Source organism: Syzygium oleosum, unplaced genomic scaffold (genome assembly GCF_021117445.2).
Source record: "Syzygium oleosum isolate NSW1041296 unplaced genomic scaffold, Sole_v2.1 Sole_v2.40, whole genome shotgun sequence".
NCBI classification, from domain to species: Eukaryota; Viridiplantae; Streptophyta; class Magnoliopsida; order Myrtales; family Myrtaceae; genus Syzygium; species Syzygium oleosum.
In genome coordinates, this window is record NW_026607524.1 from 2,644,716 (window position 1) to 2,665,261 (window position 20,546).

Here is a 20,546-nt window from a genome sequence, read left to right on the forward strand (position 1 = left end):
TTAGAAATCTTTCTTTTGTTAAAAAAAATCAAGAAATTTTTAATTTCCAGCCTTTTTAAAAAAAAAAAAGGTTCCATCCCATTGCACGAAAAAATAATTTAACGAAATGAAGAAGCTCGTCCATAGCATAGGAATCTAACCGGGAATTATCTCCAACTCATTATTTATATAATTACAGAATTTGCGACATTATTAATTTCTGTAGGAAAATCAATCTTGAATCTTCAAAATATTTCCTATTTTGTTAATCCCTCACATGCACTAATCTTAACCTGACTCAAATTAGGAAAGAATTCCACACTCCTCGGTGGCACTCGCTAAACTTGACTGCGAAGATTGATGACGTCGTCCCCATTTCAATTCCAACGGTGTCTATGTCCTCGCCTCTTTCTCTTCACTCCAACGTTGTTGTCTTCTCTCTCTAGCTCGCTCTCTAAATTCCTCTGCACCGTGTTGCCCTCTGTTGTTCTTGCGTGGCCCTTCTCTGTTTCTTCCACCGAAAACCCATGAAGCTCATCGATTTCTTCGGCCCCAAATCGCCTCCCATTGGCGACGTCCTGAGAGACGAGGTCCACTCGCTGCCGTTCATGGGTTCTTCGCATCCACGCGATCACAAGGAGAAACCCATTGGCGACCACCTGAGAGGCGTGGTCCGGTTGCCGCCGTTGACAGGCTCTTGGTGGTGTGTTTCTTATCTGCACGATCAGGAGAAGAATGGCGACGAAGGGGCCAGAGAAATTCATCTGCAGGAGTGGTGGTGGCTCGCGAATTCTTCCCCCTCACTCCTGATCAGAATAGGAAGGAAGTCGGTGGCCCTCGTCAAGAAATCGTTCCCGCCCAACCGAAGCGAAAATCCGTGGCCTCACCTACGGGCGCTGAAACCTTAATTGTTGAGAAGAAGCCAAAGTACAATAGAACGCAAAAGGAGAAGAAAGAGGCCTCAGGATGTGATACAGAGGATGAAAGACGCAATGGCGTTTCCACAGAATTGGTGCTGCTCTACGACCCTTATAAGATCAAGAAGAAGCTTACACAGCGATCTCGGCCACCTGTCGAGGCTCTTGATCGGGCGGGACTTTGTGACGAGCCACTTGCTCCGATGGATGAGCGAGGAGATAGTGAGGCAAGTTGAGAGCGGCAAGGGGGCCGACGTCATCGTGAGGGACGCGGACACATGCTCGGAGCATCAACTGGTGTTCGTGTTCTGGGCGTCATCTGGGTCCTACGTCTTCAAGGGTGATTGGATCAAGGAATTTGCGAAACGGAGGGGGTTGGCGGCTGGTGATGAGATCCGGATATATTGGGATCCTAGTGCTAGCAAGTTCCACTTTAGCCTTCTTCACAAGGCGAATTAGACTTAACCTTGAATTAGTATTGTTTTTGTTAGGTGACCAACAGGAAAATTTTTGATCTCTAGAAATGGATATTAGTGATGGAATTCTATTGTATGCAATCAAACTATCTCTATTTTCCCTCAGAAATTCAATTCTTGGTGATCGCTTCTATTGAAGTCCGGTTCTCGGTCTTTAATTTTCATGTGTGGGTTTTCACTGTGGAAATATCTTTGAATGGGTAAAGTTGATTATTGTAGATTGGCAACATTTGACTTTTGTAATCCTGTCTGGGCACAAATTTTAAATGATCCTAGTAACATTTGACTTTTGCCAAGATATTTTGCACTCACCTCAACAGTGAATGCATAAGCTGGTTTTTAGTTACTGTTTCATCAAGATGTTTCTACTGAACTCTCCAAATCAACAGCCCAGATGCTTTTCCAAACGTGACTCCATATGCTGTTATACAGAGATGTTCAGCTGATTAGTTTATGTAGTTTTTACACAACATAGCTAGCATAGCTTATCCAAAGGTGCCAAAGTTAACTTCTTGTAGCTTTCCAGCTTTGGCCTGCACAGCTTAATTGTCTGCTAAATTTCAAGTATCTGGCATGAAGTCACCTGGTCCTAAAGATCCTAAAGATTGTCTTACACTTCGTAAGCTCTGCATAGACCTCTCTTTCTAGAAATTACAATTGCCAAAACCATACGACAGATCAGAAGAAGCTGGTGGATATTTTGTCGTATTGATAAGGGAGGGATGAGGCTTTTAAGCCGGCTACCTCAAGAAAGGAGCAGTTTTCGCTCAGCAGTGAAAATCTGTCCAATATGCTCCCACACATGACATCCTTTTCCATTGTCTTGTGCATTGTATGTCAATCTTGCAAGAGATTATTACCAGTGACTATTCCCTTTGAATTCAGTTTAGACTCGAGAACGTCAAGCTTAGCTGTTGTAGCAATTTAGCTTCTGAGGTCGTAGTTTTCTGGGAGTACACATAGTGCCTTTTGACAAAGTATCTTCCGAATGATAATGTAAATCATGCAAGTTGCAGTCCAAAGCGTAGTCCTGCAAATTGCTAACATCTTTTTTGTTGACAAGAAGTTCAATTTTCCAGAAGCAATCCCAGAGTCTAGATCCAGAGAAAGTGAATCATAGTCAATCTCATCTTTCTGATGCTTTTCTGTGTGCAGATATGTTTTGTATTCGGACCAGATGGCTCATACAATATGCTGTTTATCGCACTTCTTCTCTTATCTTAGTTTCATTAACTGGCAATCACTTATCATAATACATTATTCACTAATCATTCCCCTCAACACCAAAAGTGTCTTCAGGATTTTTATTTCGCACAATGATGGAGGATAAGATTGTGTGCGCAAGCCATGACATGACAATGCCCAATGGAGGATGATTCATTCCATTGATAGTAGAACATCTACTTTATAGGATTAAACTTGGCAAAGATTGCCGATGCTTTTTTGTCTTCACAACATGCTTCAACGAAGTCAGAAGCTGCAACAAGAGCTGCTCTCTAAAGAAAACTGCAGTATGCTTTACATCTAGCCCTGTGGATTAGTACAGTCACAATTAAGGAATTGAAAGAATTCATACACTCAGATGCAATCAGAATGTATGTCTTGATAGACAATACAATATTCATATGCATTCCTGGACAAACATATTACATATATAAAATAAAGATTGGCGGTGAAGTCCTGAGAAGATTGGGAGATGTTTTTTGAAAATTAAAATTTGAAATAATAATCGGCATACATATATAAAATGAACAAAACAGGAAAATTTCATGTATCACCACGATGAGAAAGAAACCGACTCAAGAAAATTAAAGATGTTAGAACTGGGCTTCAAAAGAAACACTCAAGAATTGAATTTCTAGGGGAAAATACAGATAGCTTGATTACATATAACAATAAAATTTCATCACTAAGATTCTTTCTCTAAAGGTAAAAAAGTTTCCCTTAGTCACCGAACAAAGAAATACTAATTCAAGATTAAATCGAATTGAATGATATGGTCACTCAATTAATCACTCGTAAGTTTCATGAGATGCTAATTCAACTTGCAAAGAAAGCTGAAATGGAACCTGCTAGTAGTAGGATCCCAATATGGTGATCGCGTCCGATCCGTGTAGCTCTCGCGCTGCTTTGTAGTACGCCCTCTCGAAGTCCTCGGCCATTTCATACATGCCCAGCCACTGCCGTACATGTTGCTCCGAATCTCGGACCCTTGCCGTCCATCTCCCTAGCAGGTTCTAGTTCACACCTTGGAACTTCATTTTAGGTTAGTTTTTAGGCTAGCGAGAGGGTTGTGTCTCAAGTGTGATGTTCAGGGAACTGAGAGAGAGAGTTAAGAGTGAAGCTTCCAGCGCAACGAAATTTCTCAAACGGGAGCGAGTGATTGTGGAAAGCGGTTTCACGTCCATCTCTCCTACATGGCCATTTCTTCAAAAAGGTAATTAACTAAAAATGGTAGAGAGGTGAGAGAGAGGGGTTGATGAAGAAGTTTTGGACCGGTGGTCTTGATCATACACAATCTCTTTTGACTTCATGACATTTGTTGTGCAGGTTGAGAGAGATGGGAGGGAGGGACATAGGGGTATGATATTTGTGCAGGTACATGTGCATGTGTGCATAATAGACCAATATTTTAAATAGGGTTAAATCACGAAAAACACCAAATTAGTATACCAGATAAATTTATCCTAAACTAATTTTTTGACCACCAAAATCTCCAAACTGGTACACCTATGACAAATTTATCCAAAACTAATTGTTTGACTATCAAAAACCTCAAACTGGTACATTTGTGATAAATTTACCCTCAATTAGTTTTAGTTAAATTGGATTAATACCACGAAAAATCACAAACCGGTGCACCTAAAACAAACAGAGAATAAAATCCTAAATTGGTACATTGGTCAACTGTCACGTGGTATCAAAATCAGCAATTTGACAGTAAAATTTAACGGAGACTAAGGGAGGGTAAATTTGTCATAGGTGTACTAGTTTAGGATTTTTTATGGATATACCAGTTATGGGTTTTTTGTGGTATTAATCCTTTTAAATAAAGGGTATCATTAAATAATTTTTTCCATTTCACGAAATGAAGGTTTAAAATTCATGATTATACATGTGGTAAATTTCTGACGTTATTATATAGGCAGAAAATGTGCGACAGAGAGTTAAAGAGGAAATTTTGATGGGCGCACTTTGTAAATACCGATATAAATATATCCCGACTAGAACTATTGTTCTTCTAACCATAAAATATAATAGTAATTTTTGGTCAAGCACCATAGTTTAATAAAAATAAAGTAATTACATTCAAAAGGCTAGACACGGCCGGTTTTCACAAAAATGCATCCGACTTCAATATTTCGCTAATGTCGGCGAAATGATCTTTGACTTCTAGTGGCTGGCATTTTGGTCTAAATGCGCTCTCGCTTCACGAAAAGTCCCGTAACGACTTCGGGCATGGCCAACTCCAATAGTTGAAAAATCACAAACTGGTACATATGTGATAAATTTACCACAAACTAATTTTTTGACCACAAAAAACCCCCACAAACTAGTACACCAGTAACAAATTTACCCTCCGTTAGTTACTATTAAATTTTACCATCAAATTGCTGAGTTGGATGACACGTGACAGTTGACGGGTGTATCAATTTGAGGTTTTACCCTTTTGTTTGTCACATGTTTACTAATTTGTGATTTTTCATGGTATTAATCCAATTTAATGGAAGATAAATTTGTCACAAGTGTATCAATTTGGGGTTTTTTGTGGTCAAAAAATTAGTTTTTGGTAAATTTATCACAAGCGTAGCAATTTGGAGTTTTTGGTGGTCAAAAAATTAGTTCGGAGTAAATTTATAACAGGTATTCTGGTTTGAGATTTTTTATGATATTATCCCTAAATCTATCAAAATGATTCCAACCGGAGCCAACTTTTAGTAAGTCACAACAGTAATTATTTCGGACAAGTAGCACATTAATTGTTGCATCACTTGCTAGTAGACATGGCCACGGGCCGGTATTGGCCCGAAACCGGCCCGGTCAAACCCGGGCCCGCGGTTCGGAACCGGGCCCGGAACCGGCGGTTCCGGGCCCGGTTTCAAATTATTTTTAAAAAAAAAATAATAATGAAATTTTAAAAAAAAATCATTATTTAATTTTTTTTTAATAAAACAATTTTAACTCTAATTGCCATGCATTGTAAGTGCATTGATCTCTAATTACAATGCTTGGCTTGGGTGTATTGAACTCTAATTACAAGGCTTGACTTGGATTTTATACACAATGATTCTAATGCCTCTTCGTTCCCATTCAATGTGGGACTCTCGGCTTGCCTTGAACACCTTCAATGTGAGACTCTTAGCTTGTCTTCATGCAAATGCCAAGAGTCCCACATCGAATGGGAATGAAGAGACCATCAAAGGGGTTGTATATAAAACCCAAGCCAAGCCATGAGCATGCGAAGTTATATGTCTTTTGTGGCTACGATCCTTTGCTAGTTAAGAGCAAAGGGTTCCATTGGACCGCCTAGAACCGAACCGGACCAATGATCCGGTTCCCAGTTTTATGATTTGCCGGTCCGGTTCCTAGTTCTAAAATTAAAGGACCGGTCTTACCGGTTCGGTTCCCGATTCCGAGCGGAACCGGACCGAATCGGGAACCAATCACCCCTACAATTTACATTTTGATTACAATTTATATTTCATAATTCATTATTTCATAATTTTATAATTCATAATTTTTTTATTTCATAATTTATTTTTAAAATTTTTAAATTACGAATCAGAACCGGCCGGTTCAAAATCGGAACCGGAACCGCTAGGGGTGGTTCCGGTTCCAGTTCACACATGGCCACGAACCGGAACCGCAGGTTCCGAAACGTGGCCATGCCTACTTGCTAGGCTTGGTTCTTCTCTTCGTAATGAAACTTAATGCTTGCCTTATAAACAAGTTGAGCCATCTATATTCGTTGAAGGGCGATCCGACGTACAATTTGATTATCTTACTTAGGACAAGCATGTCGAGGAAATTCGACACAGCGTTCATTCAACTTAGAAATCCACACCTTCATGACAACTGCAGCACAGAATCATTTATGGGATAGTGAGGAAAATTTAAACCATGTACATCAAAAGACAAAACAGATCATAAGACTATCAATCTATGAACTAGCTTCATCTCCAAGTGGGATTGGTTCCGGCTCCAGTGCAAAGAAGAGATGACCCGGGGGCAAACTAGTAAGAACGGGACAAGATGGTGATGGAGGTGGTGGTGGTGGTGGCGGTGGTCGAAAATTTAGGTCAAAATAAAAAGGGCCAAACCAACATCCCTCTTGGTCTGTCTTCCCGTCTTCCAAAAAGTCATAAAGCTATTATACGGTAACCAATCAAGTCCTCAACCTTTCAATTGTGTCAATTTTGTCCTAAATCTTTTGACGATTTGTCAATTTAGTCTTAAACTTTTCAATTGCGCCATTCTAAATATTTTGATAATTTGCCAATTTAGTACATATTGATTACCTGAATCCAATCTCTTTCTAATAGCAAACTATATGATCCATGAGCTTCGACGACAAAAAAGGAACGTCTTTGACTCAACAGTTAAATCTGCAATGAACATACCTTTGACTTCACATATTTCTCCTATGAAGTCCGCAAGGTGAACATTTGAAGGATTGATCTCATCATCTCTCTTCCCAAGTTTCTTGAAGAACTTATAAGGAATGAGATTCAAGGTAGACCCTCTGTCGACCAAAACCTAGCCAATATATTAAGAGCTTTAAGGTGTCTAGAGTTGTGCGCAGTAAGTTTTTCGAATTCTATTACCTCTTCATCGGCGAATTGGGATTCAGCTTTTTCCTCCTTGTCAATTATCGAATCTTGCTCCTCTATCGCTCTTATTGGTGATGTTATGAACTCAAAAGGTAACCTAACTTGAACCATACATGAACTTGCTGGTGATATTGCTCTTGATAGAACTGCAGGTCTTCTTGACTCAGACTCCTCTTCCTTTCGAGACCCTGATTCTTTTGACTCTACATTGGTTTGACCTAACTCCTCGGGCTTCCTCTTCCAAACTAAATTCCTAGACCTTAATTTCTTTGGTTTGTAAGTTGCCATGAGGGTTGCCCTAACCTGACTTGTAACAGTCTGAATTTTCGATCCTTTTCCCGGGATTCATGAAATGAATATTTTGGCCAATGCACTTATAGTGAGATCTCACCCGGAAATGCGCATTCACGGGATGCTAACCTTAGGGGTAGGGCTATTACGGGATTGAGTTCGCACGACCAAAGAACTCGACCTGGGTTCGATCTTCGACCATATGGATTGACGAGGGAATGTTTTGAGCCAACCGAGACCGATCTATTTGATTGATCGTGTCCAAAGGGCACTAGTGACAGACCCTCGCAATTATATGACAATCGAGGTCGTCTTGGTTCGAGCAAACTTAAACGTGATTTGACTTAGTGTCGGTCACGGGTCGAGAGCGCGTAATCCCAATGAGCCACCCGTTAGCAAGAGATAAGCTAAAGTCGCGATTGTTCGATTTTAGTCATTTCTTGGAATTCGGGCCCGGGAATCGAGAATTTTGAAAGTGACAATTTTGGACGGCCGATGACGTTTTTGGCTTGGCCAACCTTGGGGCCACCCATTTCTGCAAAAAAATGGATTTCGGTACGGGACCCGGAAAATGACGATTTTGCCCCTCTGGTCACCAATGGCGATTTTGAGGCCGTTTGAGGTTATTTTTCGCGGCCAAGGTCATTTTGGGGTGGCCACGCACATTCAGAGTGGTTTTGGCCAAAAATTGGAATTTCGACAAAAATTGGAAAAATAATATTATTTTATTCCCGAGACTTTGACGTGGATTTTCGAGGGCTTGCGCGATGAATTTCGCGATTCCGACGCCATATTATGTTGGCCACGCACATATAGAACACGTATGTGCGAAAATTGGAATTTCGGTTCGGGATCGGAAAATTACGAAAATACCCCTAGGCCATTTTTAATTAATTCCGAAATTTGGATTTAATTTTGGGATTAACCAAGGTGAGTTAAGGTTAAACCAGGTCTGGTCAACCATGGTTAAGAGCAAATGACCATTCTACCCCTAAATTATTGGATTGGATCAAATTTGGGCCCTTGGATTAGGGGCAAAATTGTCCAATGGGCTTAGATTGAGACACTTGGACTCCACTAAGACCATCTTTGACCTATTTGACCAGACCCTCTCTCTCTCCTCTCAGCTATTCGGTCATTTTCCCCCTTGCAAGTTCTTCTTCTTCTCCGTTTCTTGTTCTGCAGTTCGGTTTTACGCCATTTCCAGATCAGTGTTCACGCCGGAACGATTACCAGGCGGAGCTGTTCCCTTAAGCCGGCCACCACCATCAACCATTTCCACCTGCGCAGCCACCACAGCCCCGGTTTTTGTCCAAAACAGCCTTGTTTCTCTGTTTTTCTCTTTCCCGGTCTGCAAACAAGCAGTGCGCCGGAGCTTCGCCGGAACTCCGATCGCTGTTCCGTCCCACACCCGCCCCGTCCAGCCTCGACGTCGCCGTCCCAGCCAGTCCGTACGATGTCCGTACGGGGGTATCGCATTCACCGTCCGTACGGATCACCGCATTCACGACGGACCGTCGGACGCCGCGGCTGTCACCGGCACCTCGCCGGCCACCGTCCTAGTGAGCTTGTCCGTACGGTGTCCGTACATGGAAGTACTTGTTCGCCGCTGTCACGGGGCCACTTATTCACGCCGTCCGCACATCGCGGCGGCTGCATGCTGCCGCTGTCGGCCCGTTCCAGCCCCGTTCTATCTCGCCTTTTTGGGTAAGTGTTTTCCCCAAATGTCATTTAGGAGTTCGGGTATCGTAGGGCATGTTTAGGGTTTAGTTCGGGTAGTTTATGTGGCTATTTTAGGACTAAATTGAAGGCTGATTGTGTGGTTGTTGTGGGCTGAATCGGAGACTGAGTTGGCAAGGAAATTTGCGAGGTTTAGGAGGCTCGATGATGGCTGAGGTGTTGTGGATTGATTGTGACTGAATTGTGCGATTGATTGGTAGAATTATGCCTTGAATGGTACTTTGTATGTGGTTGTGTGGCTCGTGATGGTTGGCTGGTTTGGTGTGTGTTTCGGGTTGTGTACGTGTGGTCGTATATGTCACGTGTGTGGTCGTGAGGTGTGATGGTGTGGCAGTGCGATTGCGCAATATGTTCGCGTGCCAAGAATGTGTGATAGTGCTTCGGGATCGCGTGTTATATGTGTATGATTGTGTGGTGTGCTGGCGTGGTGAGAATGTATAATTGCAAAGTGTATGTGAATTGTGAAATGTGCATGCAATGTGGAATTGTGTTTGGCCGTTCGAGTACCGGTCGTGCGTAAGTGTGGTTTGAGTGGAACGAGGATATGGAAATGTGGTTTGGTTGGAAAGGTCCGTCCTGAGGCGTGTACGTTACGCGGGACGATGCCGTCCCTGACGAGGTGACGATGCCCGGCCCGACGGGGTGTCGATGCCTGACGTGGTCAGAAGACCGTTGGCCTGATGCGTTTTACGCGGGCGCGGTAGAAGGAAAGTGTGTGTAGGATTCCGTCCTGAGGCGTGTACGTTTACGCGGGACGATGCCGTCCCTGACGAGGTGACGATGCCCGGCCCGACGGGGTGACGATGCCTGACGAGGTCAGAAGACCGTTGGCCTGATGCGTTTTACGCGGGCGCGGTAGTGGTGGAAAGGTTGAGAATGAGTGGGATTTGGCAAGACAAGCGAGAGGATTGTGGAAAGTGACGCATGGTGTGAGTAGCGTGCGAGTGTGTTTGTATCGCGTGATGTGATGCTTAATTATGGGGTAGAAACTGCTAGGCACGGTATGGGACGTGCCCAAGTGGTTTCTATCTTATAATTGAGGCACGCGCGCGTCTGTGATTCCTTGCTGTGATGTGTTGGCTGTGTTATTGTCTAACGTGCAGGAACGTGCGTGATGGATTCCAGGTAGGGTCGCATGTGATTGTTAGTTTGGCCGATCGTTGTGTGTTATGTGTGTTTTCGTCTGGCGGTACGTGAGTGCCTACGTGGGGTTTGGGGTTGTACACTTATTGAGATTCGTCTCACGGTTGTATAACCGCCACTTTCAGACCCCCGGCCCTAAACCCGGGAAGTGCGCCTTTTCTTTTTGGAAGTCCGGGGAGCTACTGTTGGTGCCCAGTGGAGCTGCAGGTGAGTTCCAGAAATTCAAGCCAGAGATTCAGAAGCAGACTGGAGGAGGGCGATCCTTAGGTTTTTCCCTAGGGTGTTTTAGGGGTTGTATAACTTGGGTTATTCAATAGTGAAGTTAAGATAACCAAACCCCTGAACTTTTGTTTAAACGGTGACTGAGGATGTTAGTCTGTATTTATGTCTGTAATATGATGTTTGTATATTTGGTGTTGTATGAATATGTGGTTCTTTGGATCGTATTCGTTGTTCTACCCCGTTGTCGTCATTATTTGTCCAGGGGTTTTGTTATTCGCTTCCGCATGTGGCTCGATGTTTGGGTTGGGTCGGCGACGTTCCTGGGACGTCGCAATATTTCGACCGGAGCAGGGGATGTCGCGAGCTCGTTGGGGTTCGGGGCGTGACATGACTAATATGGACCTGATCAACTTCTTGTTGTAGCTCGAACATGTTTTTCTTCCTTTGCATTTTTCTTTTCCGAGTCATGCACATGCTGCCCCTTGGTCCTTGTACCTTTCCAAATTCAAACCATTGGCTCTCCGATGGATCATGAAGTATCTTCAATGTCTATCGGTGGGTGGGTGTAGATAAATCGGTGCCTTCATAAGGTAGCCCATCAAACTATTCTCCCCATCCAGTAGGGGCAACATTTCGAGGATATGAGGGTGGTGACCCATAGTTGACATAATAATCAAATTTGCCACTTGATTCTCCTAATGTATCAATAGTAGGGTCTCCTTCTTCATACCTCTGCATGAATGACTTCTATTTCACGAGTTGTACCCTAGGGTAGGTAATTCGATCAAAATACCCAAGGAAGACTTGTTTGACCCACTGTATTATGATTGTTGGTATAATTCGGTCGACGACCATTCCTCGTGTTCTACAGAGGGGCTCTCGTTTGTGGTGCCTTTCCTTTAGGTGGTGAATGGTAGTTTTGAACTATTTCTCGTTTACATCGGGCACAAAGGTTTGGTTGTTATGGTTTTCTACCTTTGAACTTCACCGATTCCATCCTAGTCATGAGAGGGAATGGGTTAGCATCTATCTCCATTGGAGCTTTGTTTTTCTCATTGACGAACTTAATCTTGCCTCGTCGAATTGCCTCATGAACGTTCTTTTTAAAGATAATGCAATCGATAGTATTATGGCTCCATGAGTGGTGCCATTTGCAATATTTCTTGTTTGCCAATTCTTCTCTACTCGGTATGATTTGGCCTATTGTCAGTTTAATCTGGCCATCAGCTAGAAGCGTGTCAAAGATCTCATCCATTTGGCCTACGTCGAACGAGTAATACTGAGTGTCTTTTGCCTTCACGTTGATGTTCTCTTTCATCTTTTCTTTAATTCCGGCTGATCTCAGTGCTTGACAAAATAGCTATCTCAGCGTACTCTCCTTGATCTAGGTTATCTTTAGGCACATTCCTTTCCACAAAGGCCACATCATGTTTACCAGGCTTTCTTTCTTTCTCTTTCAAGAGGTTCTCGTGCCTGACTGCCCCGGTTGCCAATTGGAAAAGGTCGTTATATGGCTACCTTCCATTCTTTCCCTTATAGAGAACTTCAGGCTGCCAAAGGCTACTTGGGCGAAAGACTTCTCTTATAGCGGCAAAAGACATCTACTTCTTGCTTTCTTAATTTGGGATATGAAGTGATCGACCGATTCAATATTTTGTTGTTTCATAATCACCAGATCTGTGACAGTTACATCGAGAATAGACCTCTGGAACTAACTATGCTTCCATTTGTTCCCAAGAGTGAACAGAGTTAGCCGGTAGTGCTATATACCAAGTAAGAGCGGTTTTAGACAACAATAATGAAAACAATCTTAATTTCCAACAATTGCCATGTGTTGCATCACTACACATAGCAGCAAATCGACTAACGTGTTCCAATGTCGATTAATCATCTTCACCAAAAAAAATGGTCGAATTCAAGTATCTTGAAACCTCTCGGATAGGGTATTATGTCCATCCAGTCCGAGTATGGTTTTCTATACACAAGTCTGACATATCTCATATAATTCCCATATTGTCGCATCATCTGTTCAAGTATTAGTTGAGTATTCTGCTGATTTTGTCCATGAAGAATTGCAACAGGCACCACAGCGGGTTATGCTCAAGGAATAGGCTGCGGCAGCGATTGTGCTAAGTATTATGGTAACTGTTGGCTATGTCAACGGTTTTGGTGTTGATTGTGGTAATTGCTGTGGCGATGGTTGTGGGATTGGTTGTGATAATTGTGGAACATCATGCCTTTTAGGCGGGGTTGGTCGTCTGCCTTGGTTATTGATGACAGCATTGGGCCTTTACAACATAGGTGCTACATTGGGTTGCAGCATTACGTCGACTGGTCGCGCATTCTCCATATTTTGTAATGGCATGCTTTGTTGAGTGCTATGATATGTCACATTACCACTATTGTTTCCACCTAAATTAACTTGAGTATGATTTGGCAAATTATTTCCATTGGTAAACATTGTCCTATAGGTCTGGGTCATAATGAGGGTTTCAACCCTTTGCAAAATCCTAAGTAGTGATGGGGGAGGTATAACCTGCCCTACACTACGAAATGTAATTTGAGTAGCAGTGGATGGAGGAAGATACCTGGGAGGTGTAGGATTAGCACGATTGACTTGCATTTGAACAGAATTACTCGAAGTTCCTTAGCCACTTGCAAACTTATGGAGAGTATTGACGATCAGCGGCTTAATTACATCAGTAATGTACTTCACCATATAGTTAGTCGAATTATTATGATGCTTGTCAAAAATTCTCCTCATGGTAGACATCATGATTAAGCTAGGCTCTAATTGTCTCCTTTGCTTGTCGATAAGTTGCCTTGGAATGTCAACATCCCACCTTGTGCTTGATTTGCCACCACATGTATACCCTTTCATTGTCAAGCAGTGGTGGTGAACTGTTATCACCAACATTGTCAGGATTAACTTGATTCCTCGTACATGCCATAGTATCTTCTCAAATCAATCACACTGGTCCTACCAAGCATGTCGAAAAGATTTTTCGCCAGAATTTATCCCGCGATGAAATATCTTTCACTGAAAATCGTTTTATTGTTTTTATTTAAGTAAATCAGGGTTTTATGCCAACTCTGGATAGGAGATATCACAAGCAAAAGGAACCAACAACTTAAATAAGAACAAGACTGTGCAAACACAAACTGTGCTGTAGTTTAAACGACAAAAAGGTTCGAAAGATATAGACTTGATGAAGTAACCGGATGTAAACAAATCACGCCAAAATTTAATCGATGACACAATCTAACAACAAAAAGATACTATGCCGGAATTTAATCGACGACATAGCACTTAGGATAAAGATGCACACCGGAATTTAATCGACGACGCGAACCTAAAAGCTACAAGTAGGAAATAAACTGCAGTGTCGGAAGACAAAGGTACTGAAAAGATAGTAAATTTGTTTAATTAGTGCGGGGGGCCTCCTAGTAGATGACTAATGGTAATTATAATAGTTGTGTGATAACCACTTCCTAATAGTTTTCAGCAGTTGCACTCTTCTTGATCAGTTTTCAATATTACGTCCATGCTCCTCCACTTCCAAAAGTTGTGCCCATATCTCTTAGCCTTGTTCTTAAACAGTTGTTCCTTCAAAAGTGTACGCCAGCTCTTGCTGGTCATTCCATGATCTTGCTCCAAACCATAATCATTCCATGGCCTTGCTCCAAGTGGTAATTGCTCATCGGTAACTGCCTCGTGATCTTGTGGTTCCATGATCTTGCCTCTGGATGATAATTGCTTTATAACCCCGCTTCTACGTAATTGTCCTCCAAAATATACAAAATATACATGCCGATTGCTCTTCGATCCTCAATTGCTCCCTCCCTTGTGATCTTGACTTTGTAACGACGTTCCTATGTTCTTCATGCTTCCAAAGTGTTTTGATGGCTTGCTGTCCCTCACTCACCAGTACCCATATTGATAGTTATTAGCCATTTTCCATCATATATCAACAACCGATTGTCAATTTCCGTCGATATGCACCACCGATGTGTGTCAATACTAATTGTAAATATCAATTTTAATCCCTACGATCGACGGCTAGGTATCAGGTGCATGATAATCCTCATACATTAGTCACGTGATTATTTATGTCCACATGTTTGATGCAGCCCAAGGTTGACTACTTAAACAATAGGATCGGGAGAGTGACTTGCACACACAGAAATTCCGTCACAAAAACGAGCAGAAATTTCGGTTATGCGTTAGTTCGGGAAAATTGTCATAATTTTGTCGATACGGATCGGAATGACCCGATTCCAAAGCCAAAAGAATGAAGACTTCTGGATCTACAACTTTTGTGTTTTGAGTTTTCTCATATAAGCACTGTAGAGTTGTCGATTTTGGAAGAAAGTGGACAATCGTGAATGGTCAGGATGCAAAAAAAAACAGGATAAGAACTTTAGTGGTTGCTCTTCTAGGCCTCCAATGAAGTTGAAATGGCATCAATTCTTCTAAATTGATGGTTGCAACTCTTCAAGGATGTAGGCTTCAAAAGCTCTGACTTTTCAAGGATGGAATGAAAACTCTTCTAGGTTTTCAATGGAAATGAACTCTTCGAGGTTCAAGAGAATTGCACTAAGCAAGTTTAATTTATCAAATTTAGTCTGATTTTAAATAAACTTGATGGCATTTTATAGAAAAATAAAAGAAAAGCAAAAGAATAAAATCAAATCTAGAAACTAGGAATTATTAAAGCTCATAGAAACTAGAAGCTATCAAAAGTAAAATATTTCCAATGCTTATGGCCGTCTAAAGGAGTCTTGTTGCAAGCTTCCAATGTATGAGTAATGACAAAACCTTTGTGACAAAATCAAAGATGAGATTTTTCACTTATCGACGAGGTTCTTTAATTGTCGATGAGATCTCTCAATATAAGGCTTATTGATGAGAGTCTCGTTGAGCATGAATGCGTGCTGACCTTAATATGGGCTGCATCAGTGTTGTTCATATGCTTGTCCATGTCGAAGGTCTAGTCATTTCGGGTGTAAACAGTATGAGATCATGTCTCGCGTGACCTGGTGTTTGATTTAGCAAATCTCACAACAATGGATGATGATAATGACATGCGCCCCCATTTTTTTGACAAAGGTGCCCACGTGATCCCACCAAATTAGTGGAAAATATCAACGCGCATAGTGTGGTCACAATGAAGATATCGTGATGGACTATTATTAGATAAATTTGCTAATTTGTACGTGTCCTCGCGTTAGAGACTCAATCATTCACAGCTTTTTAACATAACTTTTGGATTATAATTGTATATAACATTGCGATCAGGTGATTCTCTAAATTTCACCCAACCCCTTTCTAGTGAATTAACATTAACTAACTGGGTGCGGATCCATTCTAGCGGAGACTCTGAGCTGATTGGTTTCGGTAAATAATATTCAATATAGTCGTTGTACCTAAAACAAAATGGCAAATGCAAGAAATTAGATCATCATAGGATAATTTTATTACACACCCTAGATACAACCGGTACAAGACAAAGCCCAAACACACGGGCTCACTCTCTCAGGAAGCATTCACAGCAGCAGCTTCAAGATTCAAGAACCACCCTCTGCAAAGTACAGGAACTATTGAGGGCGGTCTCTGATCTTCAAGCGTACTTGGTTAGAGAAATGAAATTAAATAAATAAGACACATAGTAAGAAGAGAGAGACGCGGAGATCCTCCATGGTTTAGAAGTGATGGTGGTGCTTCTTGCCATGAGACTTTTCATATTCTTTCTTGGCCGCCTTCTTCTGGTGGTGCTCATGGAAGGCGAACCCGCCGGCCCCTACGGCGGCAGCAGCGGCTATTTCCTCCTTTATCTTGTGCCTGTGGGCGTGCTCTGGGTGCTTCTTGGCCTCATGCTTCTCATGCTGCAATTTGCACATCATTAATTGGGAATTGTGGGAATGAATCAAAATGAGTTAAGGTAAAGAGGAAAAAAAAACGTTATGTACACTTTTTTTAAACAGGCTCTGAGCATGGTATAAATTCAACAAAAAAAATAATAATCTATTCACTTTGAGCAGAAGTATTTGATCATGTAAATACTCTTATGGATTACAACTGTCTTTTGTTAGAGCCAATTCTGGGGAAATCTTATTCCTCTAGTTTATCGGTGAATGAAATTGATTGAATTCAAACTATTGTCATTTATAAGGATGATCCATTCTCGCATGGAATGCCATCATCATGTCCGGTTGAAATATGCGAGTCTAATCGAGATCCTTCGCATCCAATGCTTGTGATCAAGCTGATGGTTCAGGTATATAAGGTGAAGATGCGAATTTTATCTATATATAAAATGGGGAAAAATTGCAAGATTGAGAAGAAGATGATAATTATTACCAAGGCAAAAGCGCCGGCAGTGACGGCACCGAGTTCACCGAGTTGCTGGAGGTGCTTGTGGTGCTTCTCCTTCTTCCTGTAATCGATCTCAGGCTCCGGGACGGCGGGATCCTTCTGGTGGTGGAAGTGGTGGTGGCGGTGTCCTTCGGCCATGGTTGGTGGCTGTTTCTTTGGAGGATGCTAGAATTGACAATGAATCAGGTAAAGGATGACAGCTGAAGGGTATGGTATGTGTTGTGAGATCGTTTGAGAGGGAGGGGTGTATTTATAGGGAGAGTTGGCACAGGCAAAGTTTCACATCCAATGTGCCAACGCGGGAGGCCTTAAACGCGTGATGGACGGTCAGGATAGGTCGGCGGGGTTCAACTCGACGCAACTTTGTCTTTTTTCGATGAAGCAGTTGTTTGTACGTCATGCCAAAAACAGAAAAAAAAAAGTAGGGGATAGACTTTTCTTTTTCTTTTTTTGGTTCTAGTTGGGGGATATTTTGGGTGGACGAGTATTAATTTGGCAGATGATTTTTATGAGTTGAAACAGGAAATAGCGAAAACCCTGAGGACATTCCAATCTTGTGTGGATATTTAATGTAATGTGCTGAGAATATGTTTCGAGATTGAGCCTATAAAGAAAACCCAATCCAAATAGGTGTGAATGGTTTTTTAGTTTGAGTAACTTTCCTAAAAAGACAGACAAAAAAAAAAAACTTTCCCCAAAAGGTTTCCTAATCTTGATACAAAATATTTGGCTGAACATTTCTTTATGAGTTGAAAAGGGAAACATTGAAAATCTTGAGAACATACGAATCTTGTGGACATTTGATGTAACATATTGAGAAAATGTTTCAAGTTAGAGCCCGTAAAAGAAACCTGATCCAAGTAAATTTCCTAACTTGGATATATTTCCTAATTTGAGTGATTTCCTAGTTTTATTGATTTCCTAGTCTAACTAGCTTTCCCAAATGGGGTGGATACAAATTATTTGGCATGATTTTCCTGAGTTGAAGTGGGAACCAGTGAAAATCTAGAAAACGTTTAAATCTTGTGAATACTTGTGTCGATTTTGAGGCCATAAAGGAATCCTAATCCAAGTAGGTTTCCTAAATTGAGTAGATTTCCTCATTTTAGTGATTTCCTAGTTTGATTTGTTTCATAGTTTGAGTAACTTTTCTAGAAGTGATTTCATATTTTGGATACGAATTATCTGGCAGACAATTTTTATGAGTTGAAATGAAAAAACAGTGAAAATCTTGAGGACATTCCAATCTTGTGGATATTTATTGTAATATGTCGAGAATATGTTTTGAGATGGAGCCCGTAAAGGAAACTCAATTCAAGTAGGTTTGAGTGGTTTTCTAGTTTGAGTAGCTTTTCCAAAAGGGGTTTTGTATTCTTGCTACAAATCATTTGGCAGAAAATTTAAAAGGGAAACAGTGAAAATCTTGAGAACGTTCTAATCTTATGAGATATTTGATGTAACACGTTAAGAATATATCTTGAGTTTGAGCCTATAAAGAAAATTTGATCCAAGTAAGTTTTTTAGTTTGAGCAGTTTCCTAGTTTGAGTAACTTTTCTAAAAGGGGTTTCTTATCTTGGATACAAATTATTTGGCAAACAATTTTCTGAGTTGAAAAAGTAAACTGTGAAAATCTAGAGAATGGATATTGGATATAACCTTTTAAGAGTACATCTCGAATTTGAACCCGTAAAAGGAATATGTGTCGAGAACATTCCAATCTTGTGCTTTCCTAGTTTGATTGGTTTCTTATCTTGGATAAAATTATTTGGCAGATGATTTTCCTAAAATGGAAACTGTGAAAATCTAGATAACATTCCAAACTTGTGAATATTTGATGTAACCTGTTGAGAATATATCTCGAGTTTGAGCCCATAAAAGAATCCCGATACTAGTTTAAGTAGGTTTTCTAACATGAGTGATTTCCTAATTTGAGTAACTTTTCTAGAAGTGGTTTCCTATTTTGATTACAAATTATTTAGCATATGGTTTTTATGAGATGAAATGGAAACGGTGAAAATCTTGAGAACATTGCAATCTTGGGAATATTTGATGTAATATGTTGAAAATATATTTTGAGCTTAAATCCACAAAAGAAACCCAATCAAAGTAGGTTTCCTAATTTGTGTGGTTTCCAATTTTAAGTAGTTTCCTCATTTGAGTTACTTTTCTAAAAGAAATCAACGCTCTTACGGAACCGCGGAACCGCGTATATCTACGATGTTGTTATCGTTTCCGTTGACTTCTCTTACAATGTTGTGTTCAGACTGCAAGATTTTTTTAATAATGTAATTGTAGGAGTCTAAAGTTCAAGATGAGGCTATCCGGTGTAGGTGGGTGGTTTTGACTTATTGATTAAGGAAGCCCATTCTTTAGACCAAAAAAAACAAGAGAGAGATTAAGGAATCCCATCGCAGGAATGTGGTCTAGATATGCCATAATTGCAGATCTATCGATCGGGCTTTGGATAAAGAAAAAATGTGCTTTATGAGTCGTCCATGATTTCATACTGACCTAATTTTTGTTTTCACAAAAATGATTTTCTCTTTTCAGATGATGCATCAAAATAAGTGAATATGTCAAATTTTCCAGCATCGCACTTTCATTTTTTTATTATTTTCTTTTCGTGCTATAATCTTAGATTTTTTGTAAGACGCATGGCTTTATATCTCTACTTAATTTTTAAAGGGACAAACCCTGATTTAATTAGATAGCAGAACCAGTCTATATATGCTCCATTAATGCATTTGCTAACATTTTGTCTACTTATACTAACATGTTCCTAGTATACGTAATGACATTTCATGATCTTGAGGCACGAACAATTGTGTAATGACATTTCATGATCTTGAGGCACGAACAATTGTCTCATTGGCATTTTACTTGACAGACAAATAAATCAGCTCACAGTTAGTACCTCCCTCGCATGTGAACAATTTTATGCCCTTTTTCTTCTTAGGATTATTAGATGCCGACACTATCAAATTTAATTAGTTATTTAATTTAGTTGAACCCCTTCATGTTAGAACCGGCAACACTTATATACATATAAAAATCAATGGGTTGAAAATTATCTGGTGATGCTCAGAAGGTGGACATCAATAAAACATAAATAAATGAATTTATATTACTTAATCGTGAAGAAAGGTACGTTTTCTTCTATAGGTGGACCATTTCCAAAAAACAAAAAGAGAAAAATGACACAAATAGTTCATGAATTATGATCGAATGTGCAATATAGTCCTTGAACTTTTAGTTTATTTAATGTGGTCCCTCAATTTTTGGGGAAAATTGAGGAACCACGTTACACATTGGATCAAAATTTCGAGACATTATTTGAGGCATCCAAGTACTGATGTTGTTTGCCGATGACTTGAAAACAAGCTGTACATTTTTATTTCCAGTGGTAAATATCAAAGCTCGTTTGAGATGATGCATTTCTGGCCTTGGTTCTCTTGTACTTTGAATGTATGTCTTACCCCATATATACATTGAAAAACAATTTTATCAAACTGCAACTTAGTTCCTGGAAGCTGCATCGTTACCTGACGGCCAAACACCAGTTTCATGCTA

At 40.7% G+C, this 20,546-nt stretch overlaps 2 protein-coding genes across 2 annotated transcripts; one reads left to right on the top strand and one right to left on the bottom strand.

The window, feature by feature from the left end:
• The first annotated feature begins 971 nt into the window (after positions 1-971).
• LOC130135982 (B3 domain-containing protein At2g33720-like) lies at positions 972-1,355 on the top strand. The gene has a single exon (XM_056305898.1). The coding sequence runs from the start codon at positions 972-974 to the stop codon at positions 1,353-1,355; it is 384 nt and encodes a 127-aa protein (XP_056161873.1).
• A 14,698-nt stretch (positions 1,356-16,053) lies between these two features.
• Positions 16,054-17,128, bottom strand: LOC130136010 (abscisic stress-ripening protein 1-like). The gene is made up of 2 exons (XM_056305983.1): positions 16,961-17,128; positions 16,054-16,485 (listed from the first exon to the last, which is right to left on the bottom strand). The coding sequence occupies exons 1-2, from the start codon at positions 17,111-17,113 to the stop codon at positions 16,303-16,305; spliced, it is 336 nt and encodes a 111-aa protein (XP_056161958.1). The 5' UTR covers positions 17,114-17,128; the 3' UTR covers positions 16,054-16,302.
• Between the last annotated feature and the right edge of the window lie 3,418 nt (positions 17,129-20,546).